At 36.0% G+C, this 21,768-nt stretch overlaps 1 protein-coding gene across 1 annotated transcript in view; it reads left to right on the plus strand.

Annotated features, from left to right (window-relative positions):
- The window catches only part of LYPLAL1 (lysophospholipase like 1), a 36,622-nt gene extending 15,679 nt beyond the window's left edge, over positions 1-20,943 (plus strand). Inside the window, exons 3-5 of the mRNA XM_004700150.4 lie at positions 10,421-10,590; positions 20,111-20,226; positions 20,597-20,943. Of these exons, the coding sequence (XP_004700207.1) occupies positions 10,421-10,590; positions 20,111-20,226; positions 20,597-20,827 (517 nt within the window). The 3' untranslated portion in view covers positions 20,828-20,943. The remainder of the gene's footprint in view (positions 1-10,420; positions 10,591-20,110; positions 20,227-20,596) is intronic.
- Positions 20,944-21,768: the final 825 nt, after the last annotated feature.

A 21,768-nucleotide genomic window follows, 5' to 3' on the forward strand; every position in this document is an offset into this window, starting at 1 on the left:
CGCTTTGTCTTCAGCGGTTGTGTCGGGAAGGTGAGTATCATAGAATGCCAATTTAATAGAAGAAAGTATTCTTGTGTTGAGGGAGTACTTGAGTGGAGAGGCCTGCTAAATTTCACAGATCATTTTCAAGCCGAAGTTTAGAACTTTCACTTATCATTTTCTAAATGCCCTAAGATTTGTTAATGACACTTTTAGTACTGGAAAGATATATTTCATGTTAATATAAAGTCACTTTTGTTGTTGTAGAAATCACAAAGATTTTGTATTGTTACCTTTTTATTGTGAATTGTAATTTAAAGAGGACTCATTCAGCAATTCATGCACTTTGTTTTCTCATTCATTGCAGTCCACATGATGTGATTCATTTTTACATGTCCCACTCGTGTGTCCTGCTTCCAGTCTTTTCCTAAGACTGCAGAATTTTGTCCCAGGAAAATGCAGCTCTTTTGATCTCAAAGGGTTGATTATTGATTTTTCTAAGGTGAGCCTTACTAATGTTATTGTTAACTATTATTTGACAGAAAATTCAGTCCTGGTGGTGAGTTAGGTTCCAGATACCAATGGCAGTAAGGGCCGCAGTGTTGGGGATTCCACCAAGTCTCTCCAGCTAGTCAGCCGGGCTCTTTGGAAGTTACAGTTTTCCTTCCCGTTTGTCTCTGAGTTTCAGAGGAACTTGACAAACTTAACTTTTCATGTTATATATAATTACAGGGTTTCAAACATAAAGCATAGCCTATTGACTGGATAGTTTACAGTTTTAGTTCTTTCAACTCATTGTGAATTAGTACAGACTATTTTGCATATTTCACAATTACTATTTGCTATTTAAGTACCTAGGCACCAAAAGGCATTGTGTTGAAGTACTTTTATAGTAGGCTGATTGTCCAAACTCAGTATGAGTTTAACACTGTGTATTGGCAAACTCAGACAATAGTATTCCATTAGACTTGTCATATTGGGGCCGAGACTATTTGGTTTCATGGTTAGTTAAATATAATATAGTGTACATGTTTTCACATTTTTAGACCTTATCTCATATTTCACCAAATACTGTTTTTTTCTCATTACATTATATTTGAAAAGCTTGTCTGAGGGAACTTGTAAATGTTTTTTGGAAAAGAATGCATTATCTTTTCATTTTCCACGAACTTTTTGAAGTGCCACTGCCAATATGACTTCTATTTACTATGACTTATTTCATCCAATTCAGTTCAAATGCCCTCAAGTGGTAGGGTCATTATGGTAATTAATATAAATATGGTTCATAAAACTTGTCTTGTAGGAGCAAAGTTTTACAAATCTTTTACATTTGGTTAAGTGAATATGAATTTCAGACATCATGTGTATTGAAAAATCGATGGATGGCCATGGTTATGACTCTCTATTTTTAAATGTCTTACTACATTTTTTAAATATAGGTTAATACTAAACATATGTTTTTCCACTAAAAATCATTTTGATGGTTTGTGCACTAAAGATTTCTCATGGAATTATCTCAGATACCTGTGTTTTTTATAACTATATCCTTTTTTCCCCCTAATTTGTGATAGGCGAATTTGATTTTTATCCTCTGTTATCTTTATGTAAACCTCTATGTTCTGTTCTTGATTTTTGTTCAGGAACATTTTTTACAATATATTTACCATTAGACCTTATAAAAAAACAAGCTCACTGCATCGAGTCGGTGCTGACTCAGATGGGTGGGTTGCTGAGACTATAACTAAAGAGTAGAATGCCAGTCTTTTGCTCACAGAGCCGCTGGTGGTTTTGAACTGCCAACCATTCAGATCGCAGCCCAACTTGTAACCACTACACCAAGGCTGTTGATAAGACCTTATAGTCACTTTCTTTTTTATGTAATTAACTTTTCAAAATCTTTTCCAGAAATGAAGCATTTTATATTACTGCCAGCAGTGTATCATACTCATTTCAGTGAACTTAACTAACATATATTTATCTTTAAAAATGTCTTCTACTTTTATCACTGATACTCAAAGGGCTTTCAGTCATCAAGTAACCAATGCTTGGAACACAACCGACTAGAGCACACTGGAAGTTCTCCAGGTTAGGTGCCCTTGAGGAGGCTGTGCCCCATAGCAACCTGTGCTCAACAGAGTGAAGCACTGCCTGGCCCTGGGCCATCCTCACAATCGTTCCTATGTTTGAACTATTGTTGCAGAAACTGTTATGATAAGGTGTTAAATTTTAGCAACTACATTTACGATAGACTACCTTATCCACTACACACGTAGGTGAATTCTTACATATCTGTTGTATAAATGCTTCTACTCAAGTTTTAAATCAAGAGGTATAATTACCATTCAATTTAAAACATTTAAAGTTCGCTATTAGAATTTAGATTTCTATTATTGATACATATTTATTTTAAAAAACAGCTCAGTGATTTTTTTTTTTAGCTAGATGTCTTGTCTTTAATAGAATTAAGGATTTTCAAAGCATGGGAGGAGTTTTTGGTTTGTTGGTTTATTTTCTAGTAATTTCTCTTTCAGATTTTCTTAAGCGGGCCTTCCAGGTCTGCTGACCTCTGAAAATGTGTTGGAAATGGTTCCTCTCTGTTTTCTAAAGATTTTGCTGCTGGGTTTTTTTCCCCATTTTAAATGTTTGACAATATTCACTAGTGAAATCTTTTGTATCTGGACTTTATTGAACCAATTAAAATTTTTAAATAATAATTTTAGCTTCTTTAATAGAATCAGAGTTATTCTGGTTTTTAATTTTGTATCAGTGTGATCATTTTTGTATCTCATAGATTGTCTTTTAGGTATTGTCATAAAGTTGTTCATGTTATTTCTGCTGAATATTTTGGAGGTTTTTATTTATCCTTTAAGACTCTATTTCCTTTCAACCACCCTACCATACTCTCAAGGAGCTGTAAATCCAGTCTCTATCTCTTTTTTTTTTAATCATGCATAATGAAATCATTTTTAATTCCCCTGCTCCCATCAGTATTCCTAGTAACAAATAGCAAACAACCCAACAACAGCTGTATTATGACCACAGATTCTGTGGGACAGGATTCCAAAGGGCACAGTTTTAATAGTATCAGGAGCCTCCTCTGGGAAACTGTGAGCAATCTGGGTGACCCCAAACTCATCTAATAGGGACTAGAATCATCTGAGGGTGCACTCACGTGTCTGGTCAGGTAATGCAAGAAACTGGATAAGATCTTATCTTGATTTTCAACTGGAACACTTATGTGTACTCTCACCAAACCATGTCTCAGGCTTGCTGACAGCATGCAAACTGGGTTCCAGACAAAATGTCCCCAAGAGAACCACTAGGGAACTCAGTTACCTTTTAAGACTTAGCTGGGAAGTTGCATCGTGTTTATTCCTGTCAGTAGATTGCTCAGATTCAAGGGGAAAACATAATATACATCATCAATTATTTAGAAATATGCTGCTTAATTTCCAAATATTTTAGTCTATTGAGATGCCTTATTGTTATTGATTTCTAATTTTCCCCTGTGCTTATCAGAGAAAATATTTTTTGGATGTGTCAAAGCTTGTTTTATGACCTAGTATATGGTCTACGGTCGTGAGTTTTCATACGTATCTCTTTGTATAACCAAGAGAAACAAACCCATTACTGTCAAGTCAGTCCTGGTGCACAGCCACCTGAGAGTGCAGACTCGAAATGCCCACAGTGTCCAACACTGTCTTCGTAGGACCAGACTGCGCCATTTTCTCCTACAGCAGGACGGGGAGGGTCCAACCACCAAGCCACGAGGTTAGCCACGAGAGCCCCTTTCTTTGTGTGTATGTTGTTCTATAAAATTAAAGTAGTTGAACTTGATTAGTAGCACTAATCAATTTTTAGCTAATTTTTAAAGATCTGTTAATTACCGAAGGAAGATTTAAAAATCTCTAATGATAATTATAGATTGATGCATATGCTTCTTAGTTTTATGTTCAGGTATCTGTAACATGGTTAGCAGTTCGAAACCATGTGGATTGTGGGCGAAAGACTGGCTGTCTACTGCTGTCAGCAGGTAAAGGCTCAGAAACCCACAGTGGGTTGCTTTGGGACAGGATTGATTCTGTGGCAGCAAGTTTCATTTTGGAGGAGAACAATAGTCTTAAATCTTCTCATTCATGATCTTTTATAACATATTAGTATGTTTTTATTAAAAGTTGATTAAAGTTTTGGCCATAACATATTCCTTTTCTTAAACTATATTTGATAGATACTTTTAATCAATTTAGGAACTTATTAAGTAAAAGCTAGCAATTTGCTTTTTGTATTGTTTAAGGAGAAGATATTTCTTCATATTCTGTTACATTAATTTGTACACTGTAATTAAAATACTCAGTAAATATTTTTATTTCTCTGATATACTTTAATTATATTTCTACAAAGGCAATTGGAGATTTTTTATTTTGTGATTTATGATTAGCATTTCCTTGTTTTGAGTTTACAACGAGAATTTTTTTAAGTATTTTTTATGAGCAATTTCTAATTGATAAAATATAGTTTTTCTTGTCTTCAAATCTGCTAAATGTAATAAATTTGCTTAATTGCTCTCATATTTAATCATTATATTTTATCATAAAGTGCATATTTGCATTATATATGTAAATCATGCATCATATATGCAAATATGCACTATATTTTCATCATCAAGTCCATAGTTGCATAAAGTACATCATAAGTGCATATGCAGTTTATTTCTTCCATAAATTACTATAGATGGCACATTTAGTATGTAAAAGCATGTTTATTCAGAAACATTTTTAAAGCAACTAAATAATCCTTAATCCTAAATAGAAATTATAATAGGGATTCTTTTCAGAATTAAAGTCAAAAGATATTCAAGATAAATAAAATAATTTAGACTTTCTGTTATTTATAGTGGACACAATCTAAGTGACAAATATACCACATGTCAGGCTTTGTTCTAAAGACTAGGGATATTATTATTAAAAAGCAAGTCATATAATGGCAGAAAACAAAACAGAAGTGAAATGCAAAATTTGACAGTGACTCCATGATTAGGGCAACGGGACAGTAGGTGTGTATATATTACAGGGTCAAAGGAAGCATCTTTACTGGAGGGCCAAAGCAGTCTCCCTTGAAGGGGGTACCATTTAGTCTGAGACCTAAATGATAAGTGAGCGCCCACCATGTAGTCCTAGGATGAAAAAAACCTCCTAAGCCGAGGGAAGCAAATGTCAAGTTCCTAAGGCTCTGATGAATGTATCCTTTCTGAGAAAGAAAGGCAAATGTGCCTGGGACATAGTGAATGATAAGGGAAGTAGGATGAAATGAAGATAGATGAAAATTGGGTATACATTTGTACATCTTAAATGTTATGAATGGCCTTTGGATTTTATGAAACAGGGACACAGATCAAAGCAGAATTTGGTATCTAGGTAAATGTAAACTCATTATTTTTACCATGAACATTTTATTCCAGCTTAATATTTTTCCAGTGAATGGTTTGTTGGTTAGTTGGTTAGTTTATTTAGGATCTATGCAGATGTCCTTTGTCAAACCTATTTGTTTATTATGGTAATCAGATCTGTTTTAAACTAGCTAATAAAGTGATCAATAGAGAAAAAGGTGAGTAAGTATAACATTACAGTTTGGCTGTTTAAAAAATAATATTTTAAAAATTATTTATTAAAATGTTATTTCAATATTTGAGAATTACGCTTTCTGAATTATGTTTCCTTATAAACAATATGATATAGATAAAATATATAGGTTTCAAATTATTCTTTGTCCAATTAAATTGTATCAAATATGCCTCTTTAACATAATTTTCTTAGAGGATTGAGAATAAAAGCTGTTATATTGGTAAAATACATACATTGGGCTTCTGCCCCTAAAGAGAATGTATCTCTAATTAATTAAGGCATTGTGAAGGAAAAATAATGTTAAGTGAATGTCATTTTTTTCTATTAATGGCTGAATGCCCAGAATGATTCATATTTTAGCCCATGACATCACCCATATTTAAGCGCTCAGACAGACAAACAGAAAAACAGCAGGATAAAATGAAAAGGGCAGTAAATGTAATTCAAAAGGATACCAGTCTTTAATTCAAACTTTGAGTCCTGAATTCTTCAGTTTTGATTCAGAAGTTCACTGTAACTTTAGTGACAATTTGAATACAGTCTTGGATTTCATTTTTGTCAGACGTTATGCTTTGTGGGAAGTACTTGCTTCCATCTTCAGAATATTTGAAGAAAGTTAATTCTGAGAAGGGATTCTGAGAAGGGAGACGCTTCAATGCTCTGGGTTCTCTCCCTCTGATTCCAATGTATCTACCTTTCCCGTACTTCGCAGCAGCAGGGATCCTCCGAGAAGACACATGGGAATGAAGAAGAATTTAGGCCCCTTGAGTCTTGGTGCAGGATATGACTTTACCTACACCAGTCGTAGGAGCTCTGGTGGCATAGTAGTTATGCCTTGGGCTGCTAACTACAAGGTCAGCAGTTCTAAACCACCGGCTGCTCTGTGGGAGAAAAACAAGACTTTCTAATCCTGTTAATAGTTACCCTAGCCAATAGGGCCGGTATGAGTCGGTGTGAACTCAATGGCAGTGAGTGAGTTTATACCAATGGAGGAGAGTTCTGGGAGCATTGTCATATATGCATTGGACTGCTAGCCTCATTGTCAGCAGTCACCCCATCAGCCACTCCTAGGGGGTAAAATAAAGCTGTCTATTTCTGTAATGATTGACAACCTCGGAAATGCTACATAGGTTTCTATGAGTAGAGATTGATGGACTTGAGTTTGGTTTTTCGGTACCAGTTGATCACCTGACCGTGTATATAGGACAAGTTCTAGATGAGGGTAAATATTCAGCATATCTTAGAGCAGTGGTTCTCAACCTTCCTAATGCCCTGACCCTTTAATACAAGTCCTCATGTTGTGGTGACCCCCAACCATAAACTTACTTTTGTTGCTACTTTATCACTGTAATTTTGCTACTGTTATAAATGGGGCGACCCCTGTGAAAGGGTTGTTCAACCCCCAAAGGGGTCGCGACCCCCAGGTTGAGAACAGCTGTCCATGAAAAAAACTAGTCTACAAAAATCAGTCAACCATTCTAATGGAATTCCCAAAACTGGTCCTTAACTACCATTTATGTATAAAATGAACCCCATCACTCAAGAAAATAGGCCAATAATGGAGGAACAATGAAACTATTGAGGTATTCGAATTAGAATAATCAACCATTTGAGATCAAGAGGCAGCATTTACCACCCAAGGACAACGTTCTGAATGCTTATGAAAGGAAGAAAAATACAAACAGTAAACACAGAGAGGAAGGAAGACAGGTACAATGAGAGGATTGCAATAAATGAACATAGAGAGAGATTGCTGAACAGGAAACTGGTCTGCGCTAAAGCTTCACCCAATTCACAACAAAAAAGCAAAGTGTATACAGTAGGAAAAAATCTATCCCCCTCTCAAATTGTCATAAAAATTTGAAAAATTCTTGGGTAATATTGAAATATTAATTAAAATCCCCAAAGGACATTTAAGGAGTCATAATTGCAATTATTTAAAAATTTGTAAAATGATATATGAGCTTTGCAGATAAGTAAAAATAGATCCTTGAGACTAAGCAGAACAAATGTGAAGAAAGTGACTAAGGGGATCGGCTAGGGGCTGGAAGTGGTGTGACTTACTCAATTTTACGGTCAACTCTAAAACCACGGTAATGGGAACAATATAATATTAAGTCAGGAACACGTAAATAGATCAATAGAACACAATGAGTCCTTCACCTGAACTGAGAACACTGAGAATGTTTGGAGTGGCTGTGTTCTTGATTGTCCCAAAGATAATACAGCGTTAGTAACATTCTGTGTGTTCTAGATGGGGAGGAGATGAGTTGCTTCACTGTATAAAGTGTGTGTCAGCTGTAGGCATTCTCTTTACAGAAGCCATGTTGAGAAAGACCAGAGAAAGCATGACACATGTGACACTTATCCTCAGGAGTAAAGGGTGCTTCCAGGTATTTAGAAATAGTACAGCCAGGATTAGCTGTTCATATGGAAGAACACCAATTCGAGCCCTTATGTACCAATGTATGGAATAACTTTAGATTTACTCCATTTATAAGATGTGATGTAAAAAAAGTGAAAATGAAAATCTTGTGATTCAGTTTTTAGAATAAATGTATTGGGAAAAGTTTCTTAAATAGATCAGGAGACTCAGAAATACTAAATGACAAAATAACCATCAAGATTCAAATTTTTGAAAGCATGCTGCAAAGAAAAGTTGATAACATGATTCTATTTAATAAACAAAAGATCTCCCGTATGTGAGTTCTTGATACATTCGAGTAAGTTCACCCTTGTTTTCAGGTTTCTTTTAGCGTCTATGTAACGCTTTCCCAAATGAACTCTCTGCCTCAGCCTCCAAAAGTGGATGCCATTCATTTTGGGTGGAATGGTCAACGTAGAAAGCTGCTGTTACAGCTCCCCTATTCCCTTCATCACCTTGTGCTTGGCTGTCCCCCATTCACTGTTCTCCAGGGATTGCTCTGCGTCTGCACAGGCTCGGAGGCCTTTTTGATAAGTGGAGGGGGAAATGAGAATTGAATATTTTTATCTTCTTGGGTTTGCTTGCGACAGTTTGGTTTCCACCAGAAAGTACATTGACATTCCAACTAGTAGGGTCTTCCGATCCCAAACCTTCCTTTTATGATGTGACTGTAAAGTGTATGCTTCATTGACTTTGGAGGGTAAAAGCATAAAACGAATCTAAGCTAGGAGAGCGTGATAGATACATGAAACTAGGAAGACTCCCGCACCTGTGACTCTCGATGGGAAAAGTTACTCATCATTGGTTTAGGCTTTCCTCCAATCATGATGGGGGCCTTTGGCGCACGGTGTGTTTTCTGATATACTCTTGCGTAGAACAAGAGCACTCTCACGTACGGAGAAAGCACAGCTGGACGAATGATAAGGCGTGTCTTTTCATAAACTCTGTTCGCTCATCTTTGGAAAACCTTTGCTCTTCATATTTCCCTCTCTCTCTCTCTCTCTCTCTTTGTTTCTTTCTTTAACACAGGACTTCAATCTAACACACACACACACACACACACGTGTACACACACAAAATAGCATCGAGTCAATTGCAACTCCACAGCAACTCCATATGACAGAGCAGACCTGCCCCTTCGGGTTTCCAAGACTAAATCATTACAGGAAGAGCCAGCCTCATCTTTCTCCCACAAAGTCTCCTTAACTATATTGTAATTGGTTAAAACAAAATATTTAGAGTGGCATATATATTTATACATACATATTTAAACTTCTAGAATATCTTCAAGCACTAGCATGAGTACTAGACAAGGAATGGTTTAAGTATTTAACCCTCCCATCAGATATAAAGCATTTTATAAGATGAGTCTTAAAGTTACAACAGCATATCTAGTTCAAAACATCTCATATTGTAACTAATAGTACAAACAGTATGAGATATTGTTACGTTGAAAGATTCCAAAGATCACTATATCCCATTAAACCCTCTCATTTTAAGGTTCCTGAGAAGAATCAAAAGAAAAAGAATTGCAATTCTTGATTTCAAAAACACAAAACTGGAGACCTGTATTTGAAAGTTGTTCTACTTGAAGGTACTCAGAGAACTCTTAAATTAGCAACTTATCTTTCGGACTTATATTTTAAGCACCTTACACAAGTTTTTTAAATGACTAGTGAATCATTTTTTCCACACTAAGCATTGATTTTTTTAAAAACATTTTTTTTTGGGAATAGACAAACATTATTTAGGGAGTTAACAATACTTAAGCACTGATCTTCATATTAAAAGAAAAATATTAAGGAAATTAAAGCTGAAGTAATAATGTAAAAGAAAAACTGATAGTAGACCAAATTAACCAATGAGTTCTTTAATTTGAAGGGGAACCACACACACATTCCTATGTATGCAGGCACCTAATTGCATATCATTTTCCTTTGTCAGTTGAATTTCCTAGAGAATTTATTCATCTTTAAAGATTGATAAGTAAGGATTAAGAAGTGACATTAGTAAATATTAACAGAAACAAGCAGAGGAACATTAATGCAATGCCTTGGGGATACAAACTCTTACTGTGCTAGGCTACTAACCAAAGGGATAGACATTTGATTCCACCCAGTGGTACCTCAGAAGGAAGGCTGGTGACCTGGGCCTGAAAGTTCAGCCATTGAAAGCCTGGTAGAGCCCAGCTCTACTGTGGACACACAGATACTCATGATTTGGAGCATCTTAGCAGCGGGTAATTGTTTCGTTTGTTTGTTAATACAATGGTTTTAATTTAGGTAAGGCTTGAAGGGAATTAAAATTACTCAAAACACTAATTTCAGAAATTAAAACACTTGTTTTCATAACCTCTCTCTATTTTTTTTCCTTTAAAAACAATGTTTGTCAACAGGCCATATACCCCTTTGAAAGGAGGACTCTCCAATGTGTGGTTCGACAGATTTAAAATATCCAATGACTGCCCCGAACACCTAGACTCCATTGATGCAACGTGTCATATGCTCACAGAGTTGATTGACGATGAAGTAAAAAGTGGCATCAGTAAAAACAGGATACTGGTAGGTAAGAGAATTAAATGTTGGTCATTTTTTCTTCATTTTAATTTTGTTTTTCCTTCCGTGTAGTCGGTACCGTAGACTTTACTGGAGAGACAGGATACAGAAGATTATCAGTAGTAATTGTGGGATTCATGATTTCCTTCTGCCTGACTCAGTTACTGTTCTCGATTTTTCCTCTGCGGGCTAATACCCTTTGCAATGAATGCATAGAAGTCACACTCACAAAATACTTGATTGAAGGGTTTACTACAAAGTTTACAGGTTGTGAGCGAGTGCCGGTGAGGAATGCTCAGAGTTGTTCATGAGGACATGTTACTAAGTTCTGATTAGTCAGCTAATTAATGCCCAAAGGGCACCCCCTTTGCTATAGGTCTCAACCCAAAGGCATTCAGCTTATGCGCACACCCAGCTCCCTGAATAAGTGCCCAGAGGCACCTTGCTCCCCAAGCCAGCCTCTGGCACAACAACACTCAGCCAGCTTTACCTGCTCTTTGGTTGGGCGTCCATTATGTTGTTCCAGGCCCTGGCTCCTGGCTCTGCTGCCACCCTGCTGATGTTCTAGCTGCCATCTGGATCCAGGAGGCTCACTGTGCAGGAATGTTGGGTCCAGAGGACACACTACGCTCCTGGCTCTTGTTGGGAATGGGATATCTCCGACTGCTTCTAAGTGGGCGCATTTTATGCACAACAGGATGGCACCGCAGTCTCCTAGTCACAATTGCTCCACATGAATCCCATCAGTATCTTCCCATGCCTTCTTACCAGACCAATGCTGGGAGAGCTAATTTGGTGGGAGTTAGAGACTGACTAGAAGAGTCACGTGAAACAATTCACTGCTGCTGCACAGATTATCTTTACATATTGAGCATTTCTGAACTATTATAATTACAAACTCTTCATGAAACCTTAACTGTTTTCCTTGTTGAATAAGAATACATTTGGAGAATTTCATGGTAAACTTTTTATTTCTAGCTTAGTTTTAATTAGGAGATTATGAATTTAAATTTTTAACATTTTAATTCATTATGGACAGAGTTTAGGTGAATTAGTAAGTTTCTTTTGTGTGGTTCCTTATTGGGCTACCATTCACAAGGTCAGCAGTTCAAAACCACCAGCCGCTCCTCAAGAGAGACTGGGCTTCTACTTTGTCCTAAAGCTACACTTGATGGCAGTGAGTTTATTTTTTGTTGTGTGTGTGGTTTTTGTTTGTTTGTTTATTGAAGCAGTGACCTTTCATTGAGTTAGGATAGCTATTTCTATGGGGCAACAGATAGACTCCTTTATTTCCTATCCAGCCTACAAGTCCATTATTGTTAGTTAAAGGCAATGTGACCTTCAGTGCAGTAACATTATCTTTTCTGGGCTTCCGTTTCCTATCTGTACTTAGCCCTAGCTATATTTTTCTTTTTCTGTGTATCATTGGTGAACTTGTTTATGTTTGGGGTCTCTGTTTAACTATAATAAGAGTAAAACACGGGGTATTATGAGTAGGAGAGTATAGAAAATGGCACCTAACTCACTCTAGGGCAATGGCTCTCAACCTGTGGGTCATGACCTCTTTGGAGGTCAAATGACCCTTAAATAGGAGTCACCTAATATATCCTGCATATCAGATAGTTACATTATGGCTCATAACAGTAGCAAAGTTACAGTTATGAAGTAGCAATGAAAATAATTTTATGGTTGGGGGTCACCACCACATGAGGAACTGTATTAAAGAGTTGCGACATGAGAACCACTGCTCTAGATGATAATGAAACAGTTCCAAAGAGACTGACCTGTCTCTGAGAAGGTTATTGACTATAGAATGTAAAATCTGTGGCTGTATCAGAGACTTTATCTTGCACTCGTTGAGTAATTTTTTTCAAGTTCCCACTGTGTGTCTAACAATATGTTAAATGTTTGAGGAAGCATGCAGGCCAAGAGCAAACCAAGTTAATGGCAACTCATAGTGATCCTGTAGGGCACAGTAGAACCACCCTTCTTTATTGGAGTAGAAGCCTCATTTTTCTCCTGTGGAGCAACGAGTGGTTTCAAACTGGTGACCTTGCGGTTAGCAGCCCAACACATAACTCACTATGCCAGCAGGACTCCTCTGCAGGTAAAGGAAGAATCTAGCTCACAAATTACAACCTGGATGGGCATATGATGTACTTACAATAAAAAGGGGAATGTCAGCCAGCCCTAAAGTGAGTGCTAAAGTGGTGTAACTAACAGCTGAAAGAAAGCTGTTATTTGTATATTAAATGAATATATAAATCATGTGTTTTCCTTTTTTTCATCTATGTTATTGTGTAGAGCAGTTTTAGGTTTACAAAAAAATTTCTCAGAAAGTAGATTTCATACACACCCCACTCCCCAAGTCACATATAGTTTTTTTTTTTTTACATGTTACCATAATGTGGTACATACATTGTTATTTTGGCATGAATATCGATGCATTATTATTAACTAAATCTAGACCTTACGTCAACATCCCATCCCTGTGTTGTATAGTTTTCTGTGCTTCGATGAATGCCTCATGCCATGGGTCCACCATTACATGATACATACTCATCTCACTATCCTAAAAGTGCCCTGCGCCCCACCTATTCATCTTTCCCCCTTCCTCTTAACCCCCTTTCCAGTCCCTGACATTTTCATTGTCTCTGTAGTGTCGCTTCTTTCCAGAATGGCATGTCATTGGAGTCATAGAGCATGTAAGCTTTCCACTTTGACTTCGTTCACTTAATAATGCATTTAAATTTCTTTCATTGCTCATTACTTTTTCATCACGGAAACATTCTGCAGTGAGTATACCACAATGTGTTTATCCATTCACCTAATGAAAAATATCTTGGTTGTTTATACTTTTTGATAACTGAAAAAATTGCTATAAACATTCATGTGTAGCTATTTCAACTCATTCGCATAAATACTTATGAGTACAATTGTTGTGTGCTAATTAAGACCCTAGCAGACTACCTTTCAACATGACTGTACCATTTTCATTTGCATCAGCAATGAATGAGAGTTCCTGTTGCTCTGTATATAATTTTATTTTCCAGGATACATCCCAATGCCTGTAATGGAAAGTTTATAATGACAGGTATGCCCTGATCAATGACTTAATGCATTAAGTAATAAGGCGCCATAAGAATTCAGACAACAGAGAGGTCATAGCCTTTTTGGCTTTTTAGCAACAGTTTGTCGTAAAGTGACTGTGGAATTTGAGATGCACAATTTTTCTAAATGTTAACTATCATAGTGTAGAGACATTGCCCTAAGGAATTAATGGAAACAGTAATTTAGAAGTACAAAACAAAACAAATAGTGCTAGTTGTTTTTCTTTGGATATCCCATGTCTCTGGTAGAAAGCTTGTTGTCTGAAAAATGCCTTGTTGACTATGCTACCCAAACTGAGAGATGGAAGAGCCTGATGATACACTCACAAAAATGGGCTCAAGATAGACCTATCCCTTGCTACCTGGCCGCTACTTAGTTGTTCACACTAATAATTTGCTCTCTCTAAAGTGAGAATGATAATATAATACCTAAATTATTGGGAGATGATGCTTGTAAAATCTAGACTCATTCTAGACACTCACTACATATTCTTTTGAAGACCTTCTTTATCCTTTATTCAATAGATTGCTGGTCTGGAATTACTAGAGGATGTCTGAGTCAAATAACTAATTAAAACCATGCTGTAGGGAAATTTATATGGAAAATAGTCGCGTAAAGGGATGAGAAGCTAGACATGGAGAAACCCGTTATTTAGTGTATGGTAACAAGGGTAATGAGGCCCTGCACTGTGATGGCAGTGGGAGCAGATCCCCAGACAGAACTTTCTTAAGTTACATATTATCAAATTCCTCTTGCAAAAAATAGTTTGCCAATTGATACTTTTACCTGGTATATTGGAATGCCCATTTTACTACATTCTCATTGAAGAATATAATCTTACATTTTTTGATAAAAAAATCCATAAAAAGTAGATAGCAACATAGCTACACAGGACCAATGTGCTGTCGCATGTAGACTCAGAGAGAGCTCAATTTTTCTTTTCTACCGACTACTTATTCTTTCTTTATTTTTCTTCTTGGTGTTGTTCCTGGTAGGCTGCCTCTTTGGTACTGTTCATAGGTTTTTATTTAAGTAGAAGTCTAAATAATTCTTTTAAGTTACCACTTAATAATTTTCTACTAGTTTTTATGGTTTTGTACAATGTTTTTTTATTTTTTTAAATCATTTTATTGGGGGGCTCTTACAGCTCTTCTAACAATCCATACATCAATTGTATCAAGGATATTTGTACATAGGTTGCCGTCATTTTCTACACATGTACTTTCTCTTTTTTTAAAAATTGTTTTATTGGGGGCTTGTACAATTCTTATCACAATCCATATATACATCCATGTGTCAAGCACATATGTACATTTGTTGCCCTCATCATTCTCAAAACATTTGCCTTCTACTTTAGCCCTTAATATCAGTTACTCATTTTCCCCCTCCTTCCCCACTTCCCCCTCTCACATGAACCTTTCATAATTCATAAATTATTATTGTTTTGTCATAAGTTACACTGTCCAACGCCACCACCCCCCCTCCATCTTCTCTGCCGTCCATGCTCCAGGGAGGAGGCTATACGTAGATTCTTATAATCTGTTCCCCTTTTCTACCCCACATTCCCTTCACCCTCCCAGTATCCCACTCTCACCATCTGTCCTGGATTCCTTGTGTTTCCAGTTACCATATATACCAATGTACATCCTCTGATCTAGCCAGATTTTCAAGGTAGAATTGAGATCCTGATAGTGGGTGAGGAGGGAGCATTTAAGAACTAGAGGAAAGTTGTATTTTTCATCATTGCTATATTGAACCCTGACTGGCTTGTCTCCTTCCCGAGATCCCTCTGCAAGGGGATCTCCAGTGGCCTATAAATGGGCTTTGGGTCTCCACTCCACACTCCCCCCCCTCATTCACTATGATGATTTTTTTAAGAACTCTGTTTTAAACAAGTTCTTCAATATAATATGTTATATAACATCAGAAATCAAAGTGGAAATCGATATATCCTTTGATACTTTTGTGCTTAGGAAGTATACTTAGTAGTAATTCTATTAATCAACATTTATATTATACTTCATGGTTATTAAATTGATATGTATATAATATAGTATTTATGTAGTTATGGAGTTGTTATGAGTTGGCATTGACTTGATGATATTGAGTTTGCCTTTTTGGGGGCAGTTAATATTTATATTTAAATTTGTAAATTTATATTACTGAAAACTCACTGCCATTTAGTGAATTCTGATTCTGAGCAATCCTATAAGACAGGGTAGAACTGCCCTTATGGGTTTCTGATACTATAATGATTTATATAAGTTGTTTTCATATGTAATATTTTATGAACTTTGAAATAGAAAAATAGGAATTGTTAGTCTCATTTCAAAGATGATAAAACTGTAATATAGAGTTTATTAATTAATCTATAATAGAGTTAGGACTAGAATCCAAGCCTTATCTCTTTTTTTTTTTTTTTGGCCACTAGGTGGTGATAATTTGTTAAGAGAAAATATTGAATATAATCTATGTTTAACTTGATCTAGAATGTATAGAACCCAACAAAATATATGAACAATTTTGAGAATGTTGATACAATGAAAAGAATATCAGAATTTCTAAGTCAGGACACTCACAAGCTTCCTGAATTATATTTAGTAACTTACATTGATGACCTAAACATCTGTCATGAAGGTGATGGTTAAGTGAATTATGGCCCATTGATAAAATTGAATATTATGTAACCATTAAGTAGTGTACACAAATAGAAGGCACTCAATAAATATAAATTTAATGAGTAAATATTATGAAGCTTTATAATTGTGGAAATACTTTCAAATCATTATTATATCAAAGAGGAAACAAGATATAAGATTGTGCAGGTAGAGTGAATTTAACTGTTAATTTTAAAAGATCTGGATGCTTCCTTTATCTTTGTCTGCTTTTTCACGTGTATGGTAAGCGCATATTAGTATATTGATTCAATAATAAAATTCAGGTAAAAGTAGTTTGAAGAGTTAGTTAGAATACCTAATATGAAGCCTTACAGCAAAATTTCCAGGCTGCCCTTTCTGGCCCCAATGCAAAGCTCCTCTGAAACCTGAGGGAGAGTGTCCATTTCCCAATAGTTCTGCCTGTGGTCCTTGAGATGCTTGTGCTTGGGTTATGGCCCTACAACACCTTAGCCCTTAAAGAACATCCTTGCTTTTCAAGATATTTAAAGAGAACTTGTCCATCAGATTCACCCAATGGAATGCATCATTTGATCCCTTGACTGCTGCTTCCATGAGCATTGATTGTGGATCCAAGTAAGGTTGAATATTTGACAACTTCAACGTTTTCTCTGTTTATCATGATGTTATCTATAGGTCTAGTGAGGAAAAGGATATGTTTTACACTTTCTGGTGTAGGGTTGGACTTAGGTCTAATGGAAATGGACAGAAAAGAACTCACAGATAAGTAGAGAAAGATGTCATGTAAAGACAGGTGAAAATCAGAATGACGCAGCTATAACCTAAGGAGCATCCAGGGGTACTAGAGCAGCCAGCGGAAGCAAGAAGGGATTCGTCCCTGGAGCCTTCCAAAGCACCCTCACCCTGTCGGTGCCTCAGTTTTGCACTTCGGGCCTACAGAACAGTGGGAGAATGCATTTCTATAATTTAAGATACCAAGTTTTTGACCAAACTTTTTTTGATAAAATATTGTTTACCTCTTTTTGTCTTTGATAAAAATGTGGTTACTTCAATGGATGATAAATTTTAATTATATCTTTTCTTGGGATTTTACTTTCAGATTATCTTAGTCTTTTACTATAGTTGGTTGATACATGAATATATACACTTTCTGTTTTATTTTAATGAAGTTCATAAAAGCCACATGTTACTTTTAACATATCCAGTTTATTAATCTGTAATGAAGGTTGAAACGCTAATTTTTTGCATTTTAATATTTCTTCATCAATTATAAGGATGTATAATCATTATCTACAATGGGATTCCTATTTAGTATTTACTTTTTGACTTGAATAATATCCAAAGGGGGGGGCGGGGCTTCAAAATATGACAGGAAAAATCTATATCTTTTAATTCCATTTTTTCCATGAAATTATTGAAGCCTCATTTCTTATTACATTTAGTTGCTTAAACTGAAAGTTTAACAATATAGCGGGGGGAAGCACAGTGTCCTTTTCATAATCGTGTCCTGTACTAAAGGTATTATTGCAGATAAACCCCACCAGATTATAAATTGATATGAGACTTTGATTAGATTTTAATAAGATTTAAATCATTACAAGTTTCTTTACTATAGTGCAGTAGTTCTCAATCTTCCTAATGCCACGACTCTTTAATACAGTTCCTCATGTTGTGGTGACCCCCCCAACCGTAAAATTACTTTTGTTGCTACTTCATAACTGTAATTTTGCTACTGTTATGAATCGGGCAACCCCTGTGAAAGGGTGGTTTGACTCCCCAAAGGGGTCATGACCCACAGGTTGAGAACTATGAGTCAACATCAACTTGATGGCAGTGAATTTATAATTGTGGAAATAAATTATATCCATTAAATCTGAGGTTCAGTGTTTGCAGGATGCTTTCATGTGTGTTTGTACTGACATTCTTGTGTGGGAAGATGCTTCCATTTTTCTGTGGGTTAAGCTGGCACCCTCAGGAGACTCTAAACTCATGTCAATGATTATAGGTATCCTAGCCTAGCAAAATGTGATAGGAGGACTTTATGTTTAACATTTTCTCATTATGCTTTTAAAATGATTTTTAATGTGAGTGTTTTCTTGCTAATCGTTAATTATATTGTTCACCTCTTATTTTTAAACTTTATCCCCAGCATGATCATTTCATAAATGATAAATTTTCTTTCTGTTCAGTTTTCAAATTTGAATCTTTTTTTAATCATTAGGGCAGCTTTAAATGATGTAAAGCATTGTCTGATATGGTTCCCACTGGCTACTTGTGGCTGTTACAATGTAAATAAGCTAGAGTTCCATTTCCTCAGTCACACTGAGGGCATCCCTGCGAAAGGTGGTAGGTTCAGTTCCAGGCCACTGCAATTAAGTAAAGATCACAATAAAGCAACTCATGCAGGTTAGTTGGTTTCCCTGTGCATATGAAAGTTATGTTTACACTCTGCTGTGGCCTATTAAGTGTGTAACAGACCAACACAGTGCAGTGAATGAACCATCCTTTTGGCCCTTCGATCCACCGTCTGTCTTTGTAACTCCCACCAAACCACTGGGCGGACTGCTGATGCTGATGTCAAGAGACGATTAGAGGAGGTTAACCCGCTCTGCCATGCCATTTTTATAAAACATTATAAAAAAGTCTGAAATATCATGAGAATTACTCACATGTGACACTTGAAGTGAGCACATGCTGTAGTGAAAATGCACCCATAGACTCACTCTATGCAGGGTTACTACAGACCTTCAACTTGCAGAAAACATAATATCTGCTAATAAAGTGGGGCACAATAAAACAAGTTATACCTATAGTCACATTTTAAATGTCACACTGTGCCCCTCCTTTTTCTACTTCTTAACTGTTCCCCTACCAAATTCCCCATCACAGGAGCCCCTTGTGTTTGTCTGTATGGCTAGTACAGTGTTTGGCACAGAAAAGATAATAAAAGTTTGTTAAATGAATCAATGACCTTTTTTTTCAAACTCTCTTTTTTGAAAGGTCATACAGGCATATGTGTTTTATTTTTGTGATACTGTTGTAAATCGGTTTGAAAACTAATGTTTCAATATAAAAATATCTTAAACTGCCCACCTCACTTTTGTTGACCCTTCCTAATTCAAAAAGCACTAAGCATTTATTGTATATAAGATAATTGAAATATAATTTTGCAAGGAACTCACAGCCGTCCGGACAAGTAACACAAAACACTATGTTATTGTAGTTGCAGTATGAGGTCTTCTATAAGTATAAATGAAGCATAAGTGGACATTGGACATAAAGTGCACTTGCGCCATGACCATATTTTTAATTAAGATAAACAATTGACAAACATAATTTCTCTGCTCAGTTCTAACTCCCTTTACAGCACAGATTTATTTACCTGTGACTACATGTATAGATTTAGTATTTACTCATAGCAGGTAGTTTTCTTTGCTCTAAGACCTTAATCAAATTTGTTTTTAGCACTGTCACTTTCTCAGAGTCTCTAGCTATTCTGAAAATCAAATTGGAAGGCAGATAGCAGTACCAGTTGCCTTTGACTCAGTCCTGACTCACCTTGACCCTGTGTGTGTCAGAGTAACAATGTGTTCCATAGAGTTCTCAAAGCTGGGAGCATTGGGATCCAGGTCCCCAGACCTTTCTTGTGTGGTGCCTGTGGTGAGTTTGAACCTGCAACATTTTAATTAGTAGCCAAGCACTTAACACTTTGTACAACTGCTTTAAATTATTGTATACACAATTTGTTCTTTTTTTCTGATCAGTTAAAACCTTTGCTTTTAGGAGGATTTTCTATGGGAGGATGCATGGCAATGCACTTAGCATATAGAAAGCATCCAGATGTGGCGGGAGTGTTTGCTCTTTCTAGTTTTCTGAATAAAGCATCTGCTGTCTATCAGGTAAGCACCACAAAATAGAAGAGGAAAGTGTGAAACTAAAAACAAAATTCCTAATTAAGCAATAGCACTCGATGCACAAAGCATCCCTGAGGGTTCATGGGCAAATGAGTCATATTGATTAATTCCAGCTGGTCATTAATGCTGAGAAATGGTTTGTATGAAGAATATTGTTAAGGAAGTGTCAAAGGGGGAAGGAGGAATATCAAATATTACTTATCAAAAGTGAATGATTACAGTCCCTGCCTATTTTTCTCCTTGGCTATTGAAACTTTGGTCATTGGAATATATGTGCCCTTTTTCTGTGTTCCCAGAATGATTTTCTAAAAACTGGATTTTCTAACCTTTACTGTGTTTCTATTCTGTTTCCCAGGCGCTTCAGAAAGCGGATGGTGTGCTTCCTGAATTATTCCAGTGTCATGGGACGGCTGATGAGCTGGTCCTTCATTCTTGGGGGGAAGAGACAAACTGGGTGTTACGGTCTCTCGGAGTAAATTCGCAGTTTCATAGTTTCCCAGGTGTTTACCATGAGCTAAGCAAAACTGAGCTGGAGAAACTGAAGTCATGGATTCTCAACAAGCTACCAGGAGATATGGGAAAATAAAATGAATGACTCAAAAATGATTTGTTAATATCTTTGTAATGCTTTTCTGAAATGTGATCTTTACTGCCAAATTATAGTTTCAGAAATGATCATTAAATATTAAGATGAATCTGCAATAATGGCTTATGTATTAATTATTGAAAGGATGGGGCACAAGATAAAGCAGTATAATCTTATTTATGGTAAATATTAATTGAAACAAGCATCATTTTTCTAATTTGTGTAATTTTAGTTTTCATATATTTTAATTTGACAATTTTTCAAAAGTACTTAAACTTTAAGAAACAATATATTTAAGAATACTTTCTTTTTCATTCTTCCCTTTTGGCCTTCCAATTCTTTGCACATTTAGTTGTAACATTTGGTTTTGCCTTCTTGAGCTACCCTTTGAAATTTTCTACTCAGCTCTTTGGCAAGAATACTTTTTAAAATGTAGCCTTTTAAAGAAAAATGAAAAATAAGGAAACATGAAAGCCTAGTATTTTACCTTACCTACTACTTCCATTAAATTGTTATCTTTATTAGTACTGATCTGTTTCTGAGTACATGTTAATACTGGTGTGTTCATGTTTATGTAGTTTTAGGTAAAATATTACTAATTGGATATTGTACTATTCAGTTTGTAAAGTGGGTTTCCATTTAGTCATTCGACCATCACAGAAGCTTGATGAAATCTCCTGAGTAATTATAAGTCTTAGATAATAGGTATGGAATAGTTAAAGATATTTGAAAGCCTAAAGAGCTAAAACTAGACTCAAGGTCCTCTATTTTCAGCTCTCTTCTCTTTTTGTTAGCAATGAGGTAAAGAATTTAACTTTATTCAACCATTTGTTCTTTGGCCTTCACTCCTGAGAGAGAACTTCTAAGACATTGGGATTTTCCCAGTGATTAGAATGTCTTTGATGAGTCTTCCAGAAGATACCTGAGCATTTAGACTAATG

Source organism: Echinops telfairi, unplaced genomic scaffold, assembly GCF_000313985.2.
Source record: "Echinops telfairi isolate 266 unplaced genomic scaffold, ASM31398v2 ScPeMD7_7424;HRSCAF=8462, whole genome shotgun sequence".
Taxonomy (NCBI): Eukaryota; Metazoa; Chordata; class Mammalia; order Afrosoricida; family Tenrecidae; genus Echinops; species Echinops telfairi.